General features: G+C 43.1%; 1 protein-coding gene across 1 annotated transcript in view; it reads right to left on the bottom strand.

Annotated features, from left to right (window-relative positions):
* Positions 1–23,800, bottom strand: part of Cubn (cubilin) — a 208,006-nt gene that overhangs the window by 105,760 nt on the left and 78,446 nt on the right. Inside the window, 3 exon segments of the mRNA NM_053332.4 lie at positions 1,105–1,279; positions 6,362–6,543; positions 22,332–22,482. Of these exon segments, the coding sequence (NP_445784.3) occupies positions 1,105–1,279; positions 6,362–6,543; positions 22,332–22,482 (508 nt within the window).

Genomic DNA, 23,800 nt, shown 5'->3' on the forward strand with positions numbered 1-23,800 from the left:
TCTGTACTAACATATAGCCATGGGACCTTGGGCAAGTCAATGAGTTCTCTAAGCTTCCTGTCTGTGGTTATAGATGAGGGTATACAGAGACTTCCCTTACTATGTAAATTGTAAAAATTAAATGAAGTAATCCTTATTAGTTAGAAAAGTGCCAGGGGATATAGTAACCATTCCATAAACACCACTAACCTCACCAAGTCCGAGTGTCTATTAAATACCCTGTGATATATATGTTTAATGCTGTAAGTGTGATATGTGTGCTGAATCTTTAAAATCTGCAATAAGTAACTTATTTTGACAACCTGAGATCTTGGGGCAGAAAGTCAGTATCGCCACACTTAATTTTGGATTTGGCAAATTTAATGCTTATTTCTTTTTACATTTCCTACTGCTGAGGGCGTTTTTCTTACATTGCTTTGACTCCTGGTGGATCGCGTGCGTGTACCCATCCGGGAGCTATTTTTGGATCCTCGAATGAAAGGCACACACATTGGCTTCTTTTTAAATGCCTTGGCTACCTCAAAGAATGGACACCTCTAAACCTTCCCCTGCTATCTCAGGCCCAATCTGAGAAGTGACCAGCAGCCATTTACCTGAATTCTCACATGTCTGGTTGGCTTTATTTCTTGCTGCTACTGCGTCCCATCCTTCTTCCCCGAGTCATGGTGAATCTCCCGCTCCTTTCTGCATCCTACCTGTGCAACTCTAAGTGTCCTGCCCCATGCCCAGCCATTGGCCATTGGCATCTTTATTAATCGGTCAAAAACCAATTGGGGACAAGGACCTTCAGCGTCCGGACATGCAGATTCCCGATTGAATCAAATCATTAGTACAATCTCCAACAACTTACTGATGTCACCTGGAGAATAGGAACTAGTCATGTGTTCAGCTAACAAGTCTCTCGAACCACCTCGATTCTGCTCTTACATGAACCAGAAAACTGTCGTGATATTTAAAGAACACCATGTCTCAAAGCAATACTTGTTACTCGAGAAGTCAAAAAGTCATCAGGGGATCACTCTCATGTCTTCTTCCAATAATTTTGTAAACTTCACCTAGGCTTCTGCTCAAAGGCTTTTGGGTTGCCTCCGTAAGTTCACCTACCTCCAGGGACTGCTCGCCACGAGGCATTGAAACCTCTTCCATTTAAAGTGCTATCCGTCTTAAATCGGATTGCTAGTTCATTGCCAGTGCTGGAGACCTGCATGGGGTTCGCTGACGGTGATTGGGAACACAGTTGGGCTATTCTTGGAGAGTTAAAATCAAGACCTGCATAGATCTAACAAGGATACAAAAAAAAAAAAAAAAAGACATTAGTCGAAAGATACATCTAGGCATATCAGCCCTGTTTTGAGTTCTTTTCCCAACTAGTTCTTAGAATCTATTATGATTACTGATGGTACTCAGTCTTCCTTGGTAGGATGAACTATAAACCTGAACTGAATAGTTATAGGCACTCCCATTGCCTTAGAACACACACTTTCAATCACTTACAAAATACCTATGTGCTTCATCAGACGGAAAACACCCAGATTGCTCTAGAACGTTCCCTATCTTTTGCTTTCTTCTTTTTCATTGGTCTGGGGATTCTTGCTTTCTCTGGAGAGACATTGCATATAATACAGTATAAAGATTGATTTTCTAAATCTTGGAAGTCTCAGGTGAGAGCTGGCTTTGCTATTGAATGTTGAGTTCACTGAAGGCTGTAGATTCTCCAGTTACACTTTTAGGAAATCTCATCTATCCTGAAAATTGGATATTTTACAAGATGTAAAAGTCAAGCATAGCAGGTTTGTTTCTTCAGAGGAAGTCAAAATACAGCCTGCAAAAGTGTATTCTGGGCATCTCGGGAGTAGCATGCATTCTCCAATGTCAGCACTGAAGAGTATGGCCAGGATCTCCTAGCTCCCATGTGGAAACTCACAGGTGTCTCCAAATTTGCCCAAGTGTATGACTGACTGGGATCCCTCAACTCGATGGTACATTCTAGAGAAAAAGGTTTTCCTTTCCTCAGCACTATTCCCGCAGAACTCACACGCTGGACACTTTTCTTACGTGTGCCTGGAAGTAGGGGTGAAGGGAGGATAAAGCTTAAAGAAAAAACACTGACACCTCTACTCCCATCTCCAAGGTCTCATCAGAGTTGCTTTGTAGAAGACAGACCACTTTGGATGACAGTTTTCATGTACGTTTGTGTCTGAGGCCTTCGCAGCACCCAGGGCCAAAGCCAGGCAGGAAGGCAGCTCAACAGGGCAGCAACCCTTCACTGCTCAATGGGCCTCTTTCCTCCTGCTCCACCCGAATTCCCTCCCTTCCTTACTCACTCTCAAGCCCTCAGCTGACTGACGGGGAAACTCACTGGAGAGTTCCCTGGGGGAGACAGTGAGAACAAGAACCCTCCTATGGAGGAGGAGTGCATGGCTTGAATCTATAATGATTTCTTTGTCTGTTTAATCCACCCTCCCTTCCCCCCAGCAAAGCAGGAATTAAAGTAAGAAGAAACTGCTCTTTCCCAGAGGGCTGAGCGCAAGGCCAGTAATTGCAAAGGATTGAAGCCAGCAAATGCTCTGGGCTTATTATTTTCATTAGGAGGAGTTGATGTTTACTGTTTGTGAGGCCCCAAAAGGGCCATAAAAACAGGGCTTCAGGAAGGGCCTCCTTTGGCCCATTCTACATATACACATGTGAATGGAAGCTCCTCTTATCAAGAGCCCCTTCCCCATGTCTGTCTTTCCTTCCTGTCCAGGTTTCAGTCTCTAGCACTTGCAGCCAGCAGCCTGTGCTCCTAATCAGGGGGGTGCTGGCTGCCACCAGCCCATATTTCCAGAAAACACAGAGCTGGCCCTAGGCGCTGACAAAGAAACCTAGAAGTCGGCAAAATAATCTTTGTTTTTCCTCGTTCATCTATCCCCTTGAGATCGTAAAATAATGGCTGAGTTGGCTAGGCCTAGAAGCCCGCAAAAGAATAAACACCGCCACTTCTGACATTCTTTGCTTCCCCTGGTGCCGGACTGAACTCACAAATGACCACTGCTGAGAGGCCCTGGCTGTGCTAACTGCCCACACCAAGCAATTGTCTTGTTTTATTGTGCCAGGGAGGAGATTTCCTCCCCTGGGTGCTGATCCAGGCTCTGCACAGAACTCTCTTGGAGACTGAAAACAAAAGCAGCTTGGGAACATAGGGCAGCAGAGACACCAGGGGGACCGAAGTTCGGTGGGGACTGTTCAGTCCCCAGTGTTCCATAACCGAAGCAACAGAATGTCGATGTTTTTTTCGGTGTTCATAAATAAAACGGTCAGTTAGCACATGGTCACAAGTGGGGAAGGACGGAAAGAATTTCAGGGTGTGATTCATTCCACTCCAGCGTGTGACTAAACCCTGTGGGGAGGAAGAAATGGTGTGCAAATCAGAAATTAAAGTGTGTTTTTAGCCAATGCCCAGGATAGAGAGTATTTCAAAGCCTGCAGTGTTAATCTGTTCTGAACAATGCTTTCTGCTCTGTTAGCTCCATTTATTTGGAAGATCAAGTCAGCATTCCAGGGTCGTGAGTAGCTGTATGACAGTTGCTTTGTGTGACCGGCTGCTTTCTGGACAGTGACTCCAGGGGAAGAAATGGGTCCTGGTAAGACTTAGTGGACCCCAAAATATCCAATGTCTAGAGATGGAAAGTTTTATTTGGCTTTGCTTAGCAGGATTAAAAAAGGGGGGTGGGGCGCGGCGATATGTGCAAGTTGAGAAAGTTAACTTTGTTTCTGGATCATACACCCATCTGGGTAGCAGACTTGGAAACTGACTGTCAATATATTGTGAGACTAAGGAAAGAAATAAAACAGCAAAAAATCAAATCAAAACAAAACAACACCAATGTCCTCATGCCCATTTTAACATTAACTCACTACAGAACGTTCCGTCCAAGCTGAGCACTGGCAGGGATATGAAAAAGATTTCTGAATGAAAGGCCAAGGAGTTACTCTTCACAGCCTTAGGGGTCTTGACATATTCCTTAAAACTCTGTCCTTAAGAGAACTTAGGAGCCCACAGAACTAGCACCTTGTCCAAATCAATGTAAACTCAAGCGGGCTGCCACCTCTTCTCACAGACATCTTTGGGCTGGCACAGAACCATCTACCCCTGACAGTTGCTGCCTGGAGTCTCTGCTGCCCTATGCTCCCAAGGCTGCGTATACAGAATAGCCTGTCTCTGCCTTTTCATGTAATGGGTGTGACAAGGCCCAAAGCACAATGGCTCCACTTATGCCTTGCCAAGCGGGCACCAATCACATGTACTTGGAGTATGAAAATGAAGCGCTTGGACCTGGAACAGGGTGTGTTCCTAGCAGAGAATCGGAGGCCAGCCTTCTGTAAGTGTCACAGGTTTTATGCAACCAACTAGTGTCCTTGCTGGTAGAAGAAAAATTTCAGCCTCCCATGGGTTAGTGTTGGTGGTCTTTCTTCAAACTCTGAGGGTGACTTTTGGGAGGTACTTGTTCTGTCTTAAACACCACTCCTCCTATAAGATGTAAGCATCACATAGTGGCGGGACCGCTGCTGAAAGGGCAGTGGATTTGACTCGAGACCTCCAGATTCGGCCCTGACTCCTTTCCTCTCACCACTGACTCCTTGCAGAGGGAACTGGGGTGCTGAATGTAATTCCTAGTGACTGTACCCACCGTCAGGGGGACAGCCCGAGAACCTGCTTCTTCATACCACATGATTTGTAAGGGTTAAAGTTTTCTGTAAAGTACTCTCTACTCTCTTTGACCCTCTCTCATTTTATCCGGGCAGAGCAATGAGAGGCAACTGGGTTCATTCCATAGGCCTTCCGTTTATGGAGGAGAGTGCTTGCCCGAGAAGACTCTATGGAGAGTAGCATGAGGAAGGTGTCAGCTGGCAGGGAAAGCCTTGAAATGCTTCCCTTCCTAGCTGTAGAGAAAGGGGTATGCCTAAGACAAACCCAGGTGTCTCAGTGTGGGAGAGCATTGGGCTGTGCCCATGATCTACAGAGGCGATAAGTCCTGGGCCCAGCACTTTAAAGGCTTGCTTTTCCCCTAGCTCACTAGCCCACACTCATTTACTTTTCTTAATAATTCTCTGTGTCTACTTATATGGTCCACTTCTTTGCCCTGGGATCCATGAAACCGGAAACTTTGGGCAGTGCCATCTGAGCCCATAACAGCCACCATCCCAGTAGTCATAGAAAAGGCCATGAATGTGTGACTTGATTTTGACAATCATTATAAGTGGACAGCACCCTCCCCTTACTTCATGGGGCTATTCACGTCCAAGTGAGAATGTGGCTGCATACATTTGTCATGGACCACGTGTGCCTTATTACCATGAGTCAGTCACCCACAAGCACCAGGTGCTTACTCTATGTCACATGCTTGGCACTGTGAACACAGGAGAAAATAGAACAAACCAAATACCCAACCCCATGGGATCTATGTGTTATTAGCTGTAGAACTATATGAAATAGTAGTCCCCAGCACTGACAAGACCGGGAATTTGCATGTGCTTAGACACCATTCAGTTTTGCTGATAGGTCCAAGTCAAGAATAATAAACTCTAAGGCCCAACGTTCGAAAAGGATGCCTTAATTTTGTGAGATAAACTCTTGAAGTAGCACTGGAAAGCTTTTGAAAAGGAAGGCGGGTTGGGGATTTAGCTCAGCGGTAGAGCGCTTGCCTAGCGAGCTCGAGGCCCTGGGTTCGGTCCCCAGCTCCGGAAAGAAAAAAAAAAAAAAAGAAAAGGAAGGCCACACTAAGTAACAACAAAAAGCAAACAACAAAACAAAACAAAAAATCAAAACCAGCCCCTGCAGCAGCTGCTACTGTAGCATCCTGACCCACCCCAGGCAGCAGCTGCAGCTGTAAAGGAGGACACTGACCCTGAGACTCACAGTCAGCATGCTGGGGCCCACCTTCCCACCGACTCCCAAAGGAAGAATGCTTTCTCTGAGGGAGATTCCTCGGGCCGGAAGTAGAAGGGCAGGCTATTGTTTTATCAATGGGGACCAGAGATAGGGGACCAATGAATCAGCCTCCAATCCATCCTTAAAAGAGACCACACCAAGCCTGCCCACTGGGTCTCCTTCCTTGTTCTTTGTTCACTTTGCCTCCTAACCGCTGCTAGTGAGACTTACTTCCTAGTGAGCCTCATCGAGCCAAGGCCCCAGGCGCGACTAGGAGAGAAGCCAAGCTGGCGTATGAATCCCTTATGTGTGCTAGCATTGTCCGTTAAGAGGGGATGCTTGCTAGAATGCCTATGAATCGAATGGGACTAGCGACAGGAAAGCATGTGGGCACCTCTCCAGTTCTGCCCAAGACTTCGTGATACGCTGAAGACCGAGTGTACTTCCTACCTCCAGGGAGTCATAGTTGCAGCTTGTATGATATTCCACATCAAAGTCATGGATGGTGAGCTGAATGCTACTCCCTGGGGCCACGCGAATGTTCCAGATACACTCTTTGTTGTGAGGATAGCTGTTGGGGTACCCAGGGCTGCTGAAGGAGCCTGCGGTTCCAGACATCTCTCCACCACAGCCTGTCGAGCAAAAAAAAAAAGAAAAAATCTCTCAGCACAAAGTGGGAACAGCGGCCAGAACGTATTCAAACCTTCATCTCCCCAAAGGTGGCAAAGAACAAGCCTTGACTCCTATAGGAGAGCAGTTAGACAAGAGTTCAATGCGGCCATCCTAACACAGCAAGAAGGGTGTGGGATAAAGCAAGAGGGCAAGAGGGGGGCATTGTTATTAAATTTATTCACTTTAGACAAAGATTTATTGAATCGTTTCTATAAAAATGCTGAGTTCTTATTCCTACCACATCTAGACCTAAGAGGCACACAGTAGATTCTGGGAGTGGGGGTCCTAATAGGAGACAATGGGAGCATGTCCAACCTATAAAGAACCTGAGTCTAGCCAGGCATGGCGATGCAGGTCTGAGAGGATCAGGGATCAGTAAGAGACAGATGATCATCCTTGGTTAGGTAGCAAGGTTGAGACCAGACTGTAATACTTGTGATTGCCTTGGGGAGGCAGGGGAGGGGAGAGGGAGGGTAGGCAGGGAGACAAGGGGGGAGGGCAAGAGAAGGGGAAGGAGAAAGGGGGAGGGACGGGGAGAGGGGAGAGGGAAGGAGAGAGAGAGGTGGGAGGGAGAGAGGTGGGAGGGAGAGGGAGAGAGAGGAAAAGAGAAGGGGGAGGGGGAGAGGAGGGAAAGGGGGAGGGGGAAAGAGAAAGGGAGACTCCAAGCCCTTGATTCTGGTTCAAAGTTCTGAGTGCTACCACCTTCTCCACCTGCATTTCTCCTACTTTGTCCTGAAACTTGTGTTCCCAGACTTTAAATCTGTTGCTCAAGGCAAAACTTTTCCCATGTGTTACAGTGTTTCTCCTTTTATTTCAGGGATGGGGGAAAGGGTGTGTCCTGTGTTGAAAAATCATACAAACATATTGATAATATTTATAGCCTGTGAAGAATGGTATAAACAGTAAGTGCCAACAAAGATTAGGGCGTATTTTTCCAACTGCAGAACCACAGTGAAAATATTCCTGAAGCCAAAAGCAGCATAGCTGTTACAATTCTTCAGTACCTCTGCTGAGCTCTAGGGGGCACCACTCACAGTCTACTTACACTAGAAACTGTTACTTCCTGAGCTTGGGCAACACCGGACGGAGCCCGTGTTATGTTACAACACGGAGCTTTTCCCTGAGGTACAAGTAAGTGCAGCCATCCTGCTTACATGCTAAGTGCTTGATAACCCAATGAGAGAAGGAGAGAAGCAGCTTGGATAGACCACGCCTCTGCATCTTTAGGCTCAGTCTGTCAGCCAATCGAATCCGTTATTTAAAATCACAGTTGACTCCTCTAAGGCTCTGCATCACCTCTTCCCACCTCGTTTCCCGACGGTTTTAGGTTTCCTTGTAAATTCCTTTGCACATGACAGGGTGCTAACACCCCAACCTGTCAGTGCACCCTGGAGTGATAATATCAGGTTCCAGGCTCCAGTGCTTGAAAGTTAACCAATAAAGTATAAAAAGCAACTCGGTTTTTAAAATAAGAGTTTATTAAAAATAATCTTTGCAAATGAAAGAAAATGCAATAATAGTTTAATGGTGTATGGTGTATAACCCTAAAAATGTATGCTCATAAATTTGTTTTTATTTAAGATAAATTAAATGTGCGAGGTTTCTGTAGCAATGCTAATCCTAAGGCATATACTTAGTAATAACTCATTTATAAGTGGATGAATGAATGAACAAAGGAAGGAAGGAAACTGGAAAACCATTTTACTTTTTTTAAAATCAAGAATAACAAAGATGTAGTTACATCTTTAACATACTTATTATCAGAACTGACTTTATATTCTACACATTTATGGTTTCAACTATAAAAACTACTAAATTGTATATTTTTAATTTGTATGTAATATGAACTTTGAAGTCAAATGTAATGGTTGCTAATATGGTAAACTACAGAAGTGGTGAGAACATGATGAAAGAAAAGAATTTGACAGAGTTTTCAAGCTTCAGCAGTCTCCTTTTTTTCATAATCATGTGTTTTCCTGACATAGTAAAACTGCCAATAACGTTAGAATTTCTCTTCAAAGACACACACACACACACACACACACACACACACACACACACACACACTATTGCAGAATTGAGGCTCCAGCTGCATTTGTAGCAGAGGATGGCCTTGTTGGGCACCAAAGGAAGGAGAAGCCCTTGGTCCTGCCAAGGTTGGATGCCCAGTATAAAGGAATGCGGGGTTGGGGGTGGGAAGGGAGGTGGATGGGGAGGGGAACACCCTTAGAGAAGAAGGGGAGGGGGATGGGATAGGCGGCTTGTGGACAGGAAACCGGGAAAGGGAATAACATTTGAAATGTAAATTTAAAAATCCAATAAAAAAAAAAACTAAAAGAGGAAAAGAATATACTATATAAAAAGACCTTGGAGCTACAAGTAGAGTTATTGGCTAAAAATTAGCTAGCAATAGAAAAAATAAGACACAAAATTATTTATTCATTACATTGTAAGCTTTCAAAAACAGTTATACGTATATGAAAGTTTAGTTTTCAAAATGATTTTAATAAGTTTCAAATTCCGAATGGTATGAAGTAGGTGTGACTGGTACGGGGCTCACTTTAGAGATGACCTGTGAGTCCCAGTCTCTCAGTAAATTCCTCTAGAGAAAATCCGTGGTTATTCAGACACCTCCCAGGCCCTCTTCATTTCTAGTTCTGTGCTGTCTCCTGTAAGCCCATGGGCCGTGCCTACCTAACAGTGCTTTGGTGCTGTGATGTGTGCATTGTACACTACCCTCATGGCTGCTCTGTCCACTCACTAAACAAAGAGTCACCACAGCAACCTGGATAGAGGAAGCAGAGCAAAATCTTTTCATCGACTTCCAGGCAAATCTGACACTGTCTAGTCTGTTAGTGCCTAGTATGCAGCCAAACCGGACCACAATAGAGCTTTGAAGCGACTCGCATGTTTTCCCGGTTTTAAACAGTTGATCTTTATAGAACCACCTTCCCCAGTGACTGATAATCTATTTGATTTTATTTCCCTCCATATCCTAGTCACCAGCTGGAAGGAAGTGTTTACTTTATCAGCAGGAAGCACACCGCTCTACCAAGCTCTGAACAAGAAAGAGTTGAAGGCCGTTGCTAAGTCTGTTTATTTTGATAATTTAAATTTTTTTCATGAAAGAACTCACCCAGTGCTGTTTTTATTTTGTCTAAAACAAGCTACAAAGTTTTAAATCGCAGCACAAAACAAAACAAAACAAAACAAAAAAAAAACAAAACAGTAAGGGTCTTCTGTGTGTTCTGTCTTTAAGACAATTATGGTCAGGGGCAAGACATTTCAGTTCATCCTCCTGGGCCCCATGGTCACTCAAAGTGTCACTTTTTTCTGTTTTCCTAATACTATAATCTGAAAGTCAATATGACAGGAGAGCTGTCTGTATGGAATAAATAAGACTAAAGTCCACTAATGCTGGAGCAAAGGAACTATGAAGCCAACTTCCAGGGTTCCCTCACATCCTGTTCTCTGCTTCCAGGGTCATGCCTGAGAGATCAGAAGTTCATTGTTTAAAGCCCAAGAGGCAACATATAGCAAACTCAGTAACTACAATAAAAACAAATGTTAAATACCACAAAAAGAGAAGGCTCACATATTCAACTGAATATTGATTTGTATTATAATAGTTTTCCTACGATCTAAAAGCACACACCCTTTGTTCTGTAATACCTTGAAATGAGCTCATTGGTCAGGCCAATTTTCTTCTATCACATAAAAAGGCTTCTTAGTGCCTCTGCCTATAGTTGGCTATTTCATCTCTGGTTTGTGTTGTTGAAACTTGTTTCCATCCAAAACACACAAGCACAAAAGCCTGAAGGTAGAGGATACACAAAAGAGCCTTATTTTATTTTCTGTAGGAATTTTAAAACTCGTGGCTTGTGCCAGATAGAATAGAAACGGTATTAGGAGAGCCCTTTTATGAACAGAACTTTAAGTTATCCTTAGAAGTAAACAAGTTTAGCAACAGCCAGAGAGGAAGAGAAGGAAGAACTGGAGAGGGCTGGGGAAGATCTCAGAGTGGAGGTCCACTCTTGGCAGGGTAGGTTTGATGGGAACGAGGACTAAAAAGCTGGGATTTGAGGGAAGCTCCAAACTGTGGCAAGCTAAACTATCTCCTGGCTTTCATGCTTTACTTCATTCCATAATCATTGTAGCTCGTGTCCTTGTTCTCACAGAAAAAATGCTAGCCTACAAATATTCCCTAGAAAATCTGCAAATTCTAAAATTCAAGTCCGTCCTGACAAATTTGGGAGAGTTTGTCTTTGCCTTGTCTTCAAAGACAATAAATGTCACATTGTCCAAATTAAAAAGGAGGAAACAAGAAGACAGAAACGAGAACACCAGACAGAGCCAGAGTGAAGAAGAGTTGTTTAAAATCACACAGCAGAACATTCTGGAATTAGTAGAGTCATTTCCTAATTTCATGTCTGCCAGGAACCTGGAAATGTGTCAGGTTGGTCTCTGCAATGTTAACAAGTCAAGGATCGGTTACTGAGTTAGGGTAGCACTGACATCTCTCATGTGAAGAGAGAACCGGGCACCGAGGGAAGGCACCTGCGTAAAGTTAGAGGCGGAAGTTGAGGTTGTAGCTGCTATAAGCCGCAAACCTTAAGAATTTCCTGTAGACAACAGAAGTTGGGAAAAGCAGGAAGATTCTTCCCCAGAGCACCGTTTGATGTGATGGTCTTGACTTTAGATCTGTGCCTTCAAGAATAAAGTAATACATTCCCGTTGTCTTAAGCCACCTGTTCTGGATATGTTATTATAATGGCCTTATGATGCCAATACAGCTCATTCTTTTGCTCATAACTGAGGCAGCCAAACTCCCAAGCAGGCATGAAGTGGCAGCAGCTCTGGTACCACACGGGAAGGAGGGTGATATGTAAGTGCTCCCTGCATCTTGGACTAGCCATCATCTTGAACATTGGATGGTGGTGAGACAAGAATGAGGTTAGAAATCAAAAGGATCTACCATTGAGAAAACCAGCAACAGACCTTGGGTCTGGTACTACAGGGAAATGAGGTGTTAAAAGAGTGACTTTCTTTTTTAAGATTTAAGAAGTCGGGAAGGGTTAGACAGTTTCATTTTCCATGGGGACTTCACTTCCACTCCACACTATGTCATAGTAAATTGTAATTGATTTCGATATAGCCACATTTGTGAAGTTAATTGTTTCTAATTGGATAGGTCAAAATTCAAAACAAACAAACCCTTATCATGAGGTATGTGACTTGATCAAAAAAATATCAGAAGTGCAAAATCAATGATATCTATAGCTATAAAATTACAGGGATGGCTATACAAGCTATCATATGGGTATGTAAGATTAAGGCAGCCACAGCCTCTATCTGAGATGACTTGGAATAGAATATTGAAGTTCTTTACCTGAGAACACCAATAAAAGAGATAAATCAGGATGGTCATACTTTATATAAAATTTAATTTCCTATATATACATAAAGGATAAACAGCTTTCATTTTAGCCCAGAGCTGGTCTCATCACCTTTTTGTTGACATGACCTGTACCCAGTTCCTTCCAATCTATTCTTTCTATTTTGAATTTCTAGTCAGATTCAGAATGTTTTCCCAGTAGAAATTTGTTGCTTACAGTTCTCTAGGATAAATCAACCTATTAATTATAGCCATTCTATCTATCATCTATTTTCTCTCTGCCTCTCAAAGAGTTTTGAAATTATTTAAGATTTCAAATCAACGTGTAGTATAAAATACCTTCAAGGGAAATGACATGAATGAAATGGGACAAATATCTTTCCAAATAAGTTGTACCTAAGACTACTAGCAGACACCTCATAAAGTGCTATGAACAAGCAAAGAAAACAGGATCACGCCCTCAGGCATCTGCAAGCCCAACCTTCATGTTTCCCTTCTAAAGTTTTCAAACCTTCAGTTCCTCAAGGTCATTATTTTAGACAACTTTTTCCACAGAGCAGCTCAGGGAACCTCCTAGGCTCCGCCTCGACCTTTCCCCTCTAACTCTTCTGTGTACTTTGCTCTCAATTCCCAAGCTTTTCTCCACAGGGAGGTTTGCTCCACACCCAAGAATGTACAAAGCGAGCAGCACCAAGCTGATGGTGTTGATATAACCACAGAGGGAATCAAGTCAAGGAGAGTCAAGGAGAGGCTGCTGCCTTCCAGTTGGAATGAAGTTCTAGACTGTTCTCTAAGAGGGAAAACTTAGAGACAGGCACACAGAAGTGGGGAGGCCGTGTAAAGATGGCGGCCAAGATTGTGGTTACAGGGACAGAGGAGTCCAAGATTTTTTTTTCTTTTAGTATTATATCCAGGGCTGTAGTCAGCAAGTCAGCCAGCCAGGATTTCTCTCTAAATTGAAGCAGAACGTCTATATCAGCCAAGTCCTCACACATTCCACCCCACTCTCATGGTCTATGCCAAGCCATCCAATCTCTTCTGAAGGCAGCTAGCCCGTCCCTCTCATTGTAACCTGACTCATCCTTGTAAACTACTTTTCAGAACTGACCCTGGGTTACGGACTAGCTAATCCTGTGTCTTCTCCCAGATGAATTAATTCCATCAACCGTGTTCGGTGGCTCCAAAAGAACATTATGTAAATGACCGAGGGCAGGACTGTAGCATAGCTCAGTGGGAGGGCACATGCTTAGCAAGCACGAGTATGCTCAATGCATGGGAAGGAAGGCGGACATTATGCAGAAAGGTGGACAGGCATGAGCTATTTTGAGCTAGTCCTCTGTCTGACAATGTGCTCACACCTCATGGCAGGACTCCCCAGTTTCTTGCTGCTTGAACTGAAGAGAGAAAGAATGAATGGTGTAAACTTCTGAGGAACCCTTGAGACAGGAACATGACTTCCCTGGGAAAGATTCTCTAGATTTCTTTTAAACGTTTAGTGTTATGAAATTCATTCATAAAATTAGTTACTGCAAGCTTTGGACGTCTTCGGACCACAGGGTGATATCACCTCTTCACAAGGGAACTTGTGGGGGAACTTGCTGATTTCAGGCAGCAGGCCACTACTTAAAGCACAGACTTTGGTGTCTGACACCAAAGGTTTCTTTGTGCTGATCCCACCGTCTCTGGACTTCTGAGTCTGAGTTAGTTACTTAATGTCTTGAAGGTGCCTTTCTCAGTCATTTTTATCTCCATTATGAGACAATGTTACTTCCCTCCCAGAAGTCTTAGAATGAGATAGGAGATAATATTTTAAAGTACCGAGGACACTGAAGTTATTGTTTTTAAAATAACAACCCAAGAGGGACAATAAGCTAAATGCCAGTAAGGTCAGCGCACTAAATATTTTAATATTTTAATTCAATATATTAATTCAATATATTTTAATTCAATTTTCACAGGCCAGTGTAATTTGCTTTGTCAGAATTAATAACCCGAGACAGATTTACTGGCAGAGAGGTGACCGGACAGTTAAAGGTTTGCTGACAGTTGACGTGATGGATGAAGAGAGATGATTGGTCTAATTTGACCTCTGACCTCCACATGCATATGTGGCATGCACATTTACACACTATGCACATAAATAAGTGAGCACTCTAAGTAAATAAAATGCTTAAAAAATTCCTAAAGACAGAGCTAGAAGTTATCCTTAGGTGATTAACTTTATATCGTTTAGCTTATATAAAGAAAGGGAAAAGCATATAATGATTTTGTATCTCTCACTACATACATGCACAATATAAAATTCTACTGACTTCAATAGCGTCGTCTGTCCTGCACCAGAGACTCTAACTGGTGAGAGGAAGACCGCGTGTTCTCTGAGCTCACAGCAGCAGTCAAATAAAACTAATCTGGAGGTATGTACTGGTTCAGAGATACAGGAAAAGATCAGTGTCTGTCCCGGGAGAGTCAGGTCCTTTGTGCTTGTTACCATTTTGAAATTGAAAAGAAATAGCTTTCCTTTTCATATTGCATTAAAAAAGTGGGGAATCTCCTGGAAAGAATGTGCAATTTCTATCAGGGATGCGGTTGCTAGGGAACCGGAACACAAACAGAAGATTGGAGAAAACTCTCCCTTTGGCCCCCAATCAAGGACTATTTTAAATTGTGCAACATATGATTTTGGAAGGTCATGATTGTTTGAGGGTTATTTTTTTCCCCTGTTTTATAACGGTTTGAGAGAGCAGTAGGGAAAATAGCCCTCAGACGGTTTCAAACAGTGGCAACGTGGGAATTGAGCTATAAGGTCCTAAAGGCTCCGGCCACAGACTCAGAGCCAACACTAAATGCAGGCCAACTTTGTGGGTTGTGTGTATGTGCAGTTACTGTTATTGTCAAGGGTACAAAACACAAATACAAATAAAAAGAGACCTTGCTTTTCCATGCCTTGTGAGAGATCTACACATGTGCTCCACTGCATTTGCTCGCAGAGCTGGCCAAGGAAACTCTTGAGCCTGAGGCAAAGTGAGATGCAAAACTGTTTTTGAGAAAATTATCCCAATAGTGGGATTATTGGCAAACAGATTTCTTTCTTTTTGAGACAAGATCACTCTACATTGCCCAGGCTGATCTCAAACCCATGAGCTCAAGTGGGCCTCTTGCTCAGACCCCTAAACACCTAGAAATGCAAGCAGGCACTGATGTGTGCCTGGGTAAACAGATTTTTTTAAAAAAATTAGCTTCATTCATTTAGAACTCGTTTTGAACAAAGCTACAACAGAGAATTTGCCAAAAAATCAAAAGTCAGCTACAGAACCATAATCAAAACTCTGAACATGGCTCTATACTAAGGCAGTATTCATTTCTAATCTCCACCCCTAAAAATGTTTTCAAGGAGCACAAAGATAGAAGTCCAAAACATCAAAAGTGGGCAAAATAGAAACACACATTTTTTGTGTACGGTATGCGAAAATCTGAGGGGAGATTTAGTGAGCCATTAAACAACGACCTCTGTGTATGACCACAACTAGTGGCTTCTCCTTTGTATTCCCTTAAATCTCTGTCCAAAGCAAACAGAACTTATGTCACACTGTAACCACAAAACAGTGGCAGGACTCCATTGCTTTTCTCTTCTTTTCCAATCACTTGCCTACAGGTTTGGTGCATGAGCGAGGTACCTTGATCACAAGTGAGGGCCCATTAGAGGCAGAGGGGCTGCTGTGCACTCTCTCCTCTCTGATGCTATACTTGTTACAGCGTAGCAGGAAGTGTCACCCTGAAAGTAATTCCATCACCAACCGAGAGGAAAGGCTCTCTGAGAGTGTCGGATGCACGGGCCGGTTTTATTTATTGGATCTTTGCCGACCGCAACTCATGAAATCACTGTCATTGCGAACACCATGAAGAAGCGTGCCTCGAGACAGACACAAAGGAGTGATCATGAAATAATTAAAAAAGGTTTCAAAATAATGTTCAAACATGAAAACCTAAATGATGTGATTTCCACACTGTAACTTTGAAAAAAGTATCAGGGAAAGAAAATGTGGCATTTATGTATTAGAATCTGTTACAGGGCAGTCTGTATCACCAACTAGTCACTCTTGGTCTGTCTCTGTTCTTTGTGTGCATTTCTGTATATCTTACCTATGTGCATGTGTGTGTGTGTGTGTGTGTGTGTGTGTGTGTGTGTATGTGCAGATGTACATATATATAGTTTTATTTTGAATTTATGTGTATGAGTAATTTATTTGCCTGTAGGAATGTGTATGTGTGTAGGCCTGACATCTACAGAGGCCAGAGAGCACTGGATCAACTGGAGCTGTAGTTATAGGCTGTTGTGAGATGCCAATGGGCGCTAGGAACTAAACCCAGGTCCTCTGCAAGAGCGGCCAGTGCACTTAACTTCTGAGCCATTTCTTCATAGGGGTTTTCCGATCATTGTTTCTGTGTGCCTATGAAAGACAGCCCCAGCACCAATGCTCCAACTACAAAATGTACCTCTGTGCAAGTCACTACATGTCCTTATACAACCATAGTCCTAGAGCTCAAAATAAAATTCCATCTCTGGGGACTGGGGGTGTACTGTAGCAGAGTTATGGAGCACTTGCTCAGCAGACACAAAGCCTTGAGGTCCATCCCTGGCAACAGAGAGAAAACTCTGTAGTCTTTCCCTGGTGGCAGGAAAAATTATTAGCATTCTGCATTTGTCTTTCACCAGTTGGACAGCCAGCCCTACCTTAATTTCTATCCACGTGCTCTGCTTAGCAGTTTTCAACCTCTTGTTCATTATCAGCCAGCCCCCTACAGAGCCTTTCAAGACATCTTCTAATTTTTATTCATAGCATTTGATACTGAGCTATTCTAAATATTTCCTGTGCACTGCATGTGCCTGGGCTACGCTAGGATGCCTGTCATCAATATATTTTAAATAAGAATTTTTCCTTTTAAGACAGGGATGCTGTGAGCCGTCCCTCTGCATCTACCCAGCTGATTCACTAAGAAATGGACAGCATTGAAAACTTGTTCACAGAAACCGAAGCTTACAACTCTAAGTGACCAAAATCAAATAAAAGTGTCGAATTAAAAGGAATTCTCCAGAAAGACTGACAGTAGCCACAAACTACTGACTGTCCCAAAGATCAGGAATGAAGGTTGAAAGAAAACATGGCTGACACTGTAGAGGCTCCTGGCCAGCATCCCGAAAGCGAATGTTTGAGAAGTCCTTGGTGTGGGCTGAATGTCCAGTTAGCCTGGGAGGCATTATCTTTTGGACCCAGTCACTCACAGAAGGTCTTGAAAAATGTTTTAAAATGTTCTCCCAAGCCAACTTCTAAGAGCTCTAGAGTCGAAGAAATCTCATTAACAACTAAAAAGGAAATAGAATGCAGTGGCCCCCATCTGGGAGGATGATGTCATCTATCTCCCCAGAGAAAAGGCCACACTTTCCTTTGTGGAAGTCCACGGTGACATCACCTCCTGATCACATTGCCACTTAGCTCTTCCCCTGCTGGTTCCCTAGCTAAAGGGCCCTGCTGCCTTTGCAAATGTCACTCTGGGCTCACAAAGCTCCTTGACCTTGTTTGTATGCGATATTCCACTGCCAAGGGAGAGGAGGCCTGAGGGAGCTGCAGGGGAAGGGAGGAGGGGTGTGTGCAGCTGGCAGGGGGCTTCTATTCACACAACTTATGGGAAGTTCTATATACCCTTCAACAGCCCAGACCAAGGCTCCCAGGATAGAATTCAGCTTCTGAACAATGCTGTCAATGCTGAATCCTGTGAACCGATTAGCCAGGCAGGACTACTGTGGCCATTTCTTTATTTCTAGGGTGGGATTCTCTTTGAAGATCTGCATAAAGGCACTGCAGTGTGGGCTTCATTTTGCATCTACAGAGCCACTTTCAAAACGGACCCACAGTGAAAGCTCACTTGTAGGTCCATTTTCTCAAAGTAGAGAGAAGATTTGTGCTGTTGACCAAGAGGCACGCTGGGTAAACGAGTTTATTTATCTCTGAGTAAAATGAATGAAGTGTGTAAGGGCTCCTGAGCCACAGAGCTCAGGATATGACGTCACTGTCAGCTCCGGGCTCTGCAAGCAAGTGTTGGCTGCGCTCTGATGGCATGTGTGGAAAGGAGACAGAGGGGCTTCATGTGATTGGATTCTGAGCGGAAACCCAGGGGGGGAAAATACAGACTCAGCTTTAAATGCTATCTGCTGATGCACTGTATGTGTTCATGCACACACAAACATGGGTAAGAGTATCGGTTTTGCACATGAAGACCGAGAGCCACATGCTACAGAATGAAGCTAAGTCATGGATGGGCAGCACGGACGTGGGTAGTCCCAGAGACTAGCAGGTGACCGGGTGACCTTGTAGCAATCTTAGTAAGTGTGTGAGAATTCTGTCATGCTCTCAATGACGAAACAGGCTAACAGCAATGCATTGCTTGAAACATGACCTGTTTGTTTAGTGACACATGACTATGTTTAGTGTGCGTTTTTTTTTAATCGCATCTTATACTTTGAGACCCACAATTTATTGTGTTTCTCTGTCCTAGGGGATCCCTAGACCTGTTTCTATGAAGTATAAAGAACTTGCATGGAGAAAGACACTGTGGCCCCTATGATTTGAGTTTGCCTTATGGGGCCAGTTGTAGTAGTCACAGCTGGACTTTCTAGTCTCTAGAGCTTTACCTTTTGATCTTGATTCTCTTGTTCCCCCTGATTCCTTGTACCATGGGGTCTTTCCTTTCCCTTCCCCTATTTGGCCAGATAGCACTTGCTTAATTTTCAAGTTTTAGTTCAGAGGTTGCCTGCACCACCCACCCACCCGCCTCCCTGCCTGCCCACCCATCTGTTCCAATCCTACCCAATCTCTTTCTGTGTGTTCCCTCATCCCTAATAAGATTTGATTGTGCATATTCATTTGCATGCTTAATGTCTTCCCTTTACTGCAGTGGATGTAGGAATTAAACCATTTCAGTGTCCCTAGTCATAGCATAGGACTCTCTGTGTCCCTAGCTTTAGTAAACAGAATGACAGCTTAGACTTTAGTTTTCCTTTAATAACTAATCAGGGTACCATTCCCAGTGAAGACCTTCTGCCCGATGCTTACTAGGTCAACTCCTCCTCCTCTCAAGCCATCTCAAGTTACATAGGTAAGATATAGAACATACAATGTACATAGCAATTTGTTTTATATTGATTTAAACTGCTCATGATCTCCTTCCGGAAGATTATTGTCAAGTACCATTTACGTACAGTGGGTAGTACAGAGTTAAATTTTTTTTGAACTTTTGTCCTAATTAGTAAAATAACTCTGTCTCAGAACTTAGCAAAGTTTCAGCAAATGGGGGAAAATTTTTGCAATAGTAAACAGGAAAAGAAAATGAACAGAGGGTGTCTTTGACTCTCTTGAAAGAAGACATATTCCAAAAAGAAATGAAAGAAAAATCTTGGCTCAACAAAACCTTAGAGCTTTCAACAGAGGGCTTGGCATATTGGCTAGAAGAACCCAGTGATACAGTAAGTTGAGTGTAGGCACTAATGACCATCTCATCAAGCGAGCTCTTTACGGGTGACCTCTAGCCAGAATGGCTAGAACAGCCTGGCAGGGAGGGTGAGTAGCTTCTTAACTAAAGAGATCAGCTAGCAAAAGTACTGCCAGCATCGCTTCATTCTTCCAACCTGACTGCAGGGCTTGAAAGTGGCAACGGTCAAACACTAACCAATAGAATTCCATTGCTCAGGGTTCTCCGTGTTTAAACTCCTAGACAATTTCTATGTGTACCTGACTGAGGACCACATTCCAAGGCCTTTGGCCCAAGACACTTCCATGCATAGGCCCTTTAGATCTTTGAAGCAGAAAGTGTCTCCTTCAGGGACCCTTCCTGCCATCCTAGTGCCATTTAAACTTACTTAGCACATTATGTGATTTGAACTCCTTAGCAGGATTCTCTGGGCTCTGGGAATTCTGTCTTTCTACCATTTTATTTCACCAAGTCCGACGCCATTTTGTCTTGCTCCCAAAACTGAATTACAGATAATAGTAACCTTATCGTTCCACAGAGAGAGTCTTAGAGATTCCAATTGGTGTGCCTCACTTCTCCATATTTACAAGACTTGCCAGCGAGGGCTGAGGATGCAACTGATCATTAGAGTACTTGCCCAGCATGTGTGAGGCCCTGACTTTGAATCCTAGTCATTGCAAAACTAAATACAATGACTGTTCTAGAGAGTATTTCCAGGGCCATTTTTCAATTTTTTCCTGTTTGTTTTATGTCTTTCCAGACCATCTCTAGATTACTTAGAATCACAATACTGCTGAACAGCAGGACACTGGAAACACAATATACTGGGGAGATAAATCAACCCAGTCAATTAATACAGCGACCAATATAAGTTTAAAACTCACATGATGAAGAGGAACATCAGAAATTCTACATGATTGACCACTTTATCTCTTTAAAAGTAGAATCTCTTTATTCTACTTTTGAGAATCATAGTCTGTGTTTCAAGTTACCAGTGGCCCTGTGGATTGCCACTCGATACTTGAAAATGGAGAAGTATACATTCAGATTTTAACAAAAAAGTACTTAACCTGAAGTGCCCAATATCAGAAGAGCATCTAATGTTCTTACAGAGACAATTCCTACCTTCAGATGACTGAATGTGATAACCAATCAGGGAAAAACATATTTTGAAATTTTAATTTCATATGAAATACTTTTTGCTACTTTATAAAATAGGCTTCATACAGTTTACCAATTGTAGGTTACCTAAGTGTTTTGAGCATGTTGAAAGTAGGTTAGGCCAATAATGATATTGGTCAAGTTAGACACATGACATGACTAAATATTTTCACCCTATAGTAGGTTCATTAGTATATAATTCCATCACAAGCAGAAAGGCTTTCACTCTGATAAATAAGGGATCTACAATTGGGAATTCTCTGAGATTTATATGGGAGGGGTATAATGTCAATAAATCTCAAGTCTCAAATGCTCACGTGCTTGCTTAAGTACCTCTGCTTCATGTGTTTTCTCTCTCTCTCTCTCTCTCTCTCTCTCTCTCTCTCTCTCTCTCTTTCTCTCATACTTAATTATGGATGGACGGACACATACACTCACACACACACACACACACACACACACACACACACACACACACACACACATCCCACTGCCACTCTCTGTGTGTCTATTTTTGTGTGCATTTACATGTGTATGCTCATGCCAGGGGCATATATGCACTGTGCATCTGTAGGTAGACTTCTAAGAACAATGGTGAGTATTGGTCCTGAGGGGTTTTCCACCTTTTGTTTAAGGCAAAGTCTCTCATTGATCTAGAACTCTGCCAATAGGATAGCCTAGGTGGTCAGTGACCGCCATGGTTCTGTTGGTCGTTATAGGAGCACATTACTGGGCATGGTTTGGGTTCGGTGATTTAACTACTCTTATAGCTGTAAGGAAAATGTTTTACCAACTGAGACATCTCACCAGCCTTTACCACTGATTTTACCAGAAGGATTGCATTTTAGGTATCTATTAGATCTCTGGTATATCACTGTAACTACCTCTCCTCTATTTACTGACATTCACCGTGAGTCCTAACACCATGTCTGTCTGGTTGAGAACTCCTTTAGACGTGGGGTAGGGGTTAAGAATTCCCATTTCTGAAAAGTTCTTGCACTACTGCCATTCCTGAGGGCCACATTTTAAAAACCGTTGCTCTGGGAGCATCATCCTGTAGATTGACCTGCAGCAGATGAATCTTGAAGTCTCATGACTCTCGTTAATAACAAGTTTTAGGGAAGTAATTATTTCCACCTTCTCCTCAACCACTGGTTTGTAGGTGGTCTGCAGTATGTCCCTACTCTGTTTAGCACACAATCCACAACCCTGGATTCTTGCATCCAGTTCAAATGATCTGTTCTCACTGTTTTTCTCACCCTGGTCCTTGCTTTTCTCTTTGACCTTTCTGACTCCCATTCTTTATATTGTCCTGATCATTCTTTCTCTGACAAATATCAAGATGAGCCTTAGGTTATTTTTTCTCTTCTGTGGTACCTGGACACTCACACGTCACCACCATGTAATGTGTCTGCTCTAAGGCAGATTATCACTCCGCCTGCTCAAGCAGTGACCCGAATCTCTTCTACTTTAGCTTCATTGCTTCTCGGAACGCCAGCAAAATTTATCTCCTGGAATTCTCAGTAGGTTCTCTGAAGCCTAGCTCTAGGTTACTACTTTGCTTTCATTATTTGCTGCTGCCACCGTTTCTGACGATGGAATTGGTAAGGAAGGAATTCTTGGCCACATAACAATTATTAATGCAAGCGAGATCAACGAGGTGCTTACCATGAGTGAACCACTGCATCTTAAATCCTTTTTCCCCAGAATTGATCCCATCTGTATGGAACAGTACGTGGAGTTGGGAGCCTGTTGTAGCCCCTGGTGGGGGCATGTTATTTCCACAGTAGCGTCCCATCCATTGTGGTCCATCATAGAGCTGAAATCAAAGAGACATTTCCACGAGTAAAACATTGCACATGGTTTTTGTTTGTGCGCATACATTAGTTTTTCAGGAAAAGGACCTTTCTCTTTTCACTTAGGAAAAAAGGAATGCCTCAGATTGTGGCCTCCTCATGTGGCAGACCATCAGATTTCCTCTGAATCCCCCTGCAGTCCACCTATATCACTTTATTCCAGTTACCTTAGAATGAGCTGCCTGTAATAACAAAATGGATAATATCAGAAAATATGCACATGGACTTCCTGGACTATTGATTTTCCTTGTGGTTCTTTTGTTGTTGTTATTGTTTTGTTTGAGATTCTTTCCACATAGCCTTGGCTGACCTGGAACTCACTCTGTAGACCAGGCTAGCCTTAAACTCACAGAGATACACATGTTCCTGCCTTCCAACTGTAGGATTAAAGGCCACTATGCCTGGCCTCTGATTGTTCTTCTTTACAGGCTATGTTGTCCCTGCGTAGATTTTCCCTTCTTCTGTGCTCTCCAAGAGCCCTATCATCCTACCACTCTCAGCTTTTTTTGCTCACCTGGGCAGGCTTAAAAATTACTATGCAAGCAAGCATGGCTTATAGCAATTGACCTGCCTCAACTTCTCATGTGCTGGGCTTACAGGGTTGAGCCATCATGCCTAGTGACTCTCATCTTTTCACTGTGTCACTAGGCAGTCTGTCACATCCCCGCCCTTCCTGGTGATGCACACCGCATCCTCTTACCCCTGTGACTGCAAGTTTCCTAAGGGCACAGGGCACTCCTGGATTTCCTGTTCCTCACTGTTAGGAGCAGAGCACTCTGACAGCAGGATTCCAATAGAGCACCAGTGAATGGACACATTGGTTTCTGCCACGAACCCATACACTTTAAGAACTTAATCTGCCCTACTACTTCTGTATAGTTAGATAAAAATTGGGATCAAACAATTTCAAGTATCCGTCTAATCATTTCCTGCAGTAAAGGAAATGATCACTTTTGGACCACTTTGTGGTCATCCTGTAGAGTGGGGACCCTAGGTATCGCCTTGTTCAAGCTTATAATAAATCCCAGGTTTCTGAATGTTGACCTGCCCCATCAAATTCTCAAGCAGTTGCTCTTCCTGCCAGAGGGCTGTGGGGATGGTCAGCAGAGGTTTAAAATGAGAAGCAGAGTCCAATATGCCGTTTACTGCTTGGTACTAAGTCCATAATTTTTTAAGTAAGGGGATTGTGATAGAGTTCGTTTTCCAGGTTCATTACCTTACCTTTCTTGTTTCTGTTTTGCAAATACTCTTGCTTAAAAAGCATGTATTTCTTGTCAGGTT

This window comes from Rattus norvegicus, chromosome 17 (assembly GCF_021556685.1).
Source record: "Rattus norvegicus strain SHRSP/BbbUtx chromosome 17, alternate assembly SHRSP_T2T, whole genome shotgun sequence".
Lineage (NCBI taxonomy): Eukaryota > Metazoa > Chordata > Mammalia > Rodentia > Muridae > Rattus > Rattus norvegicus.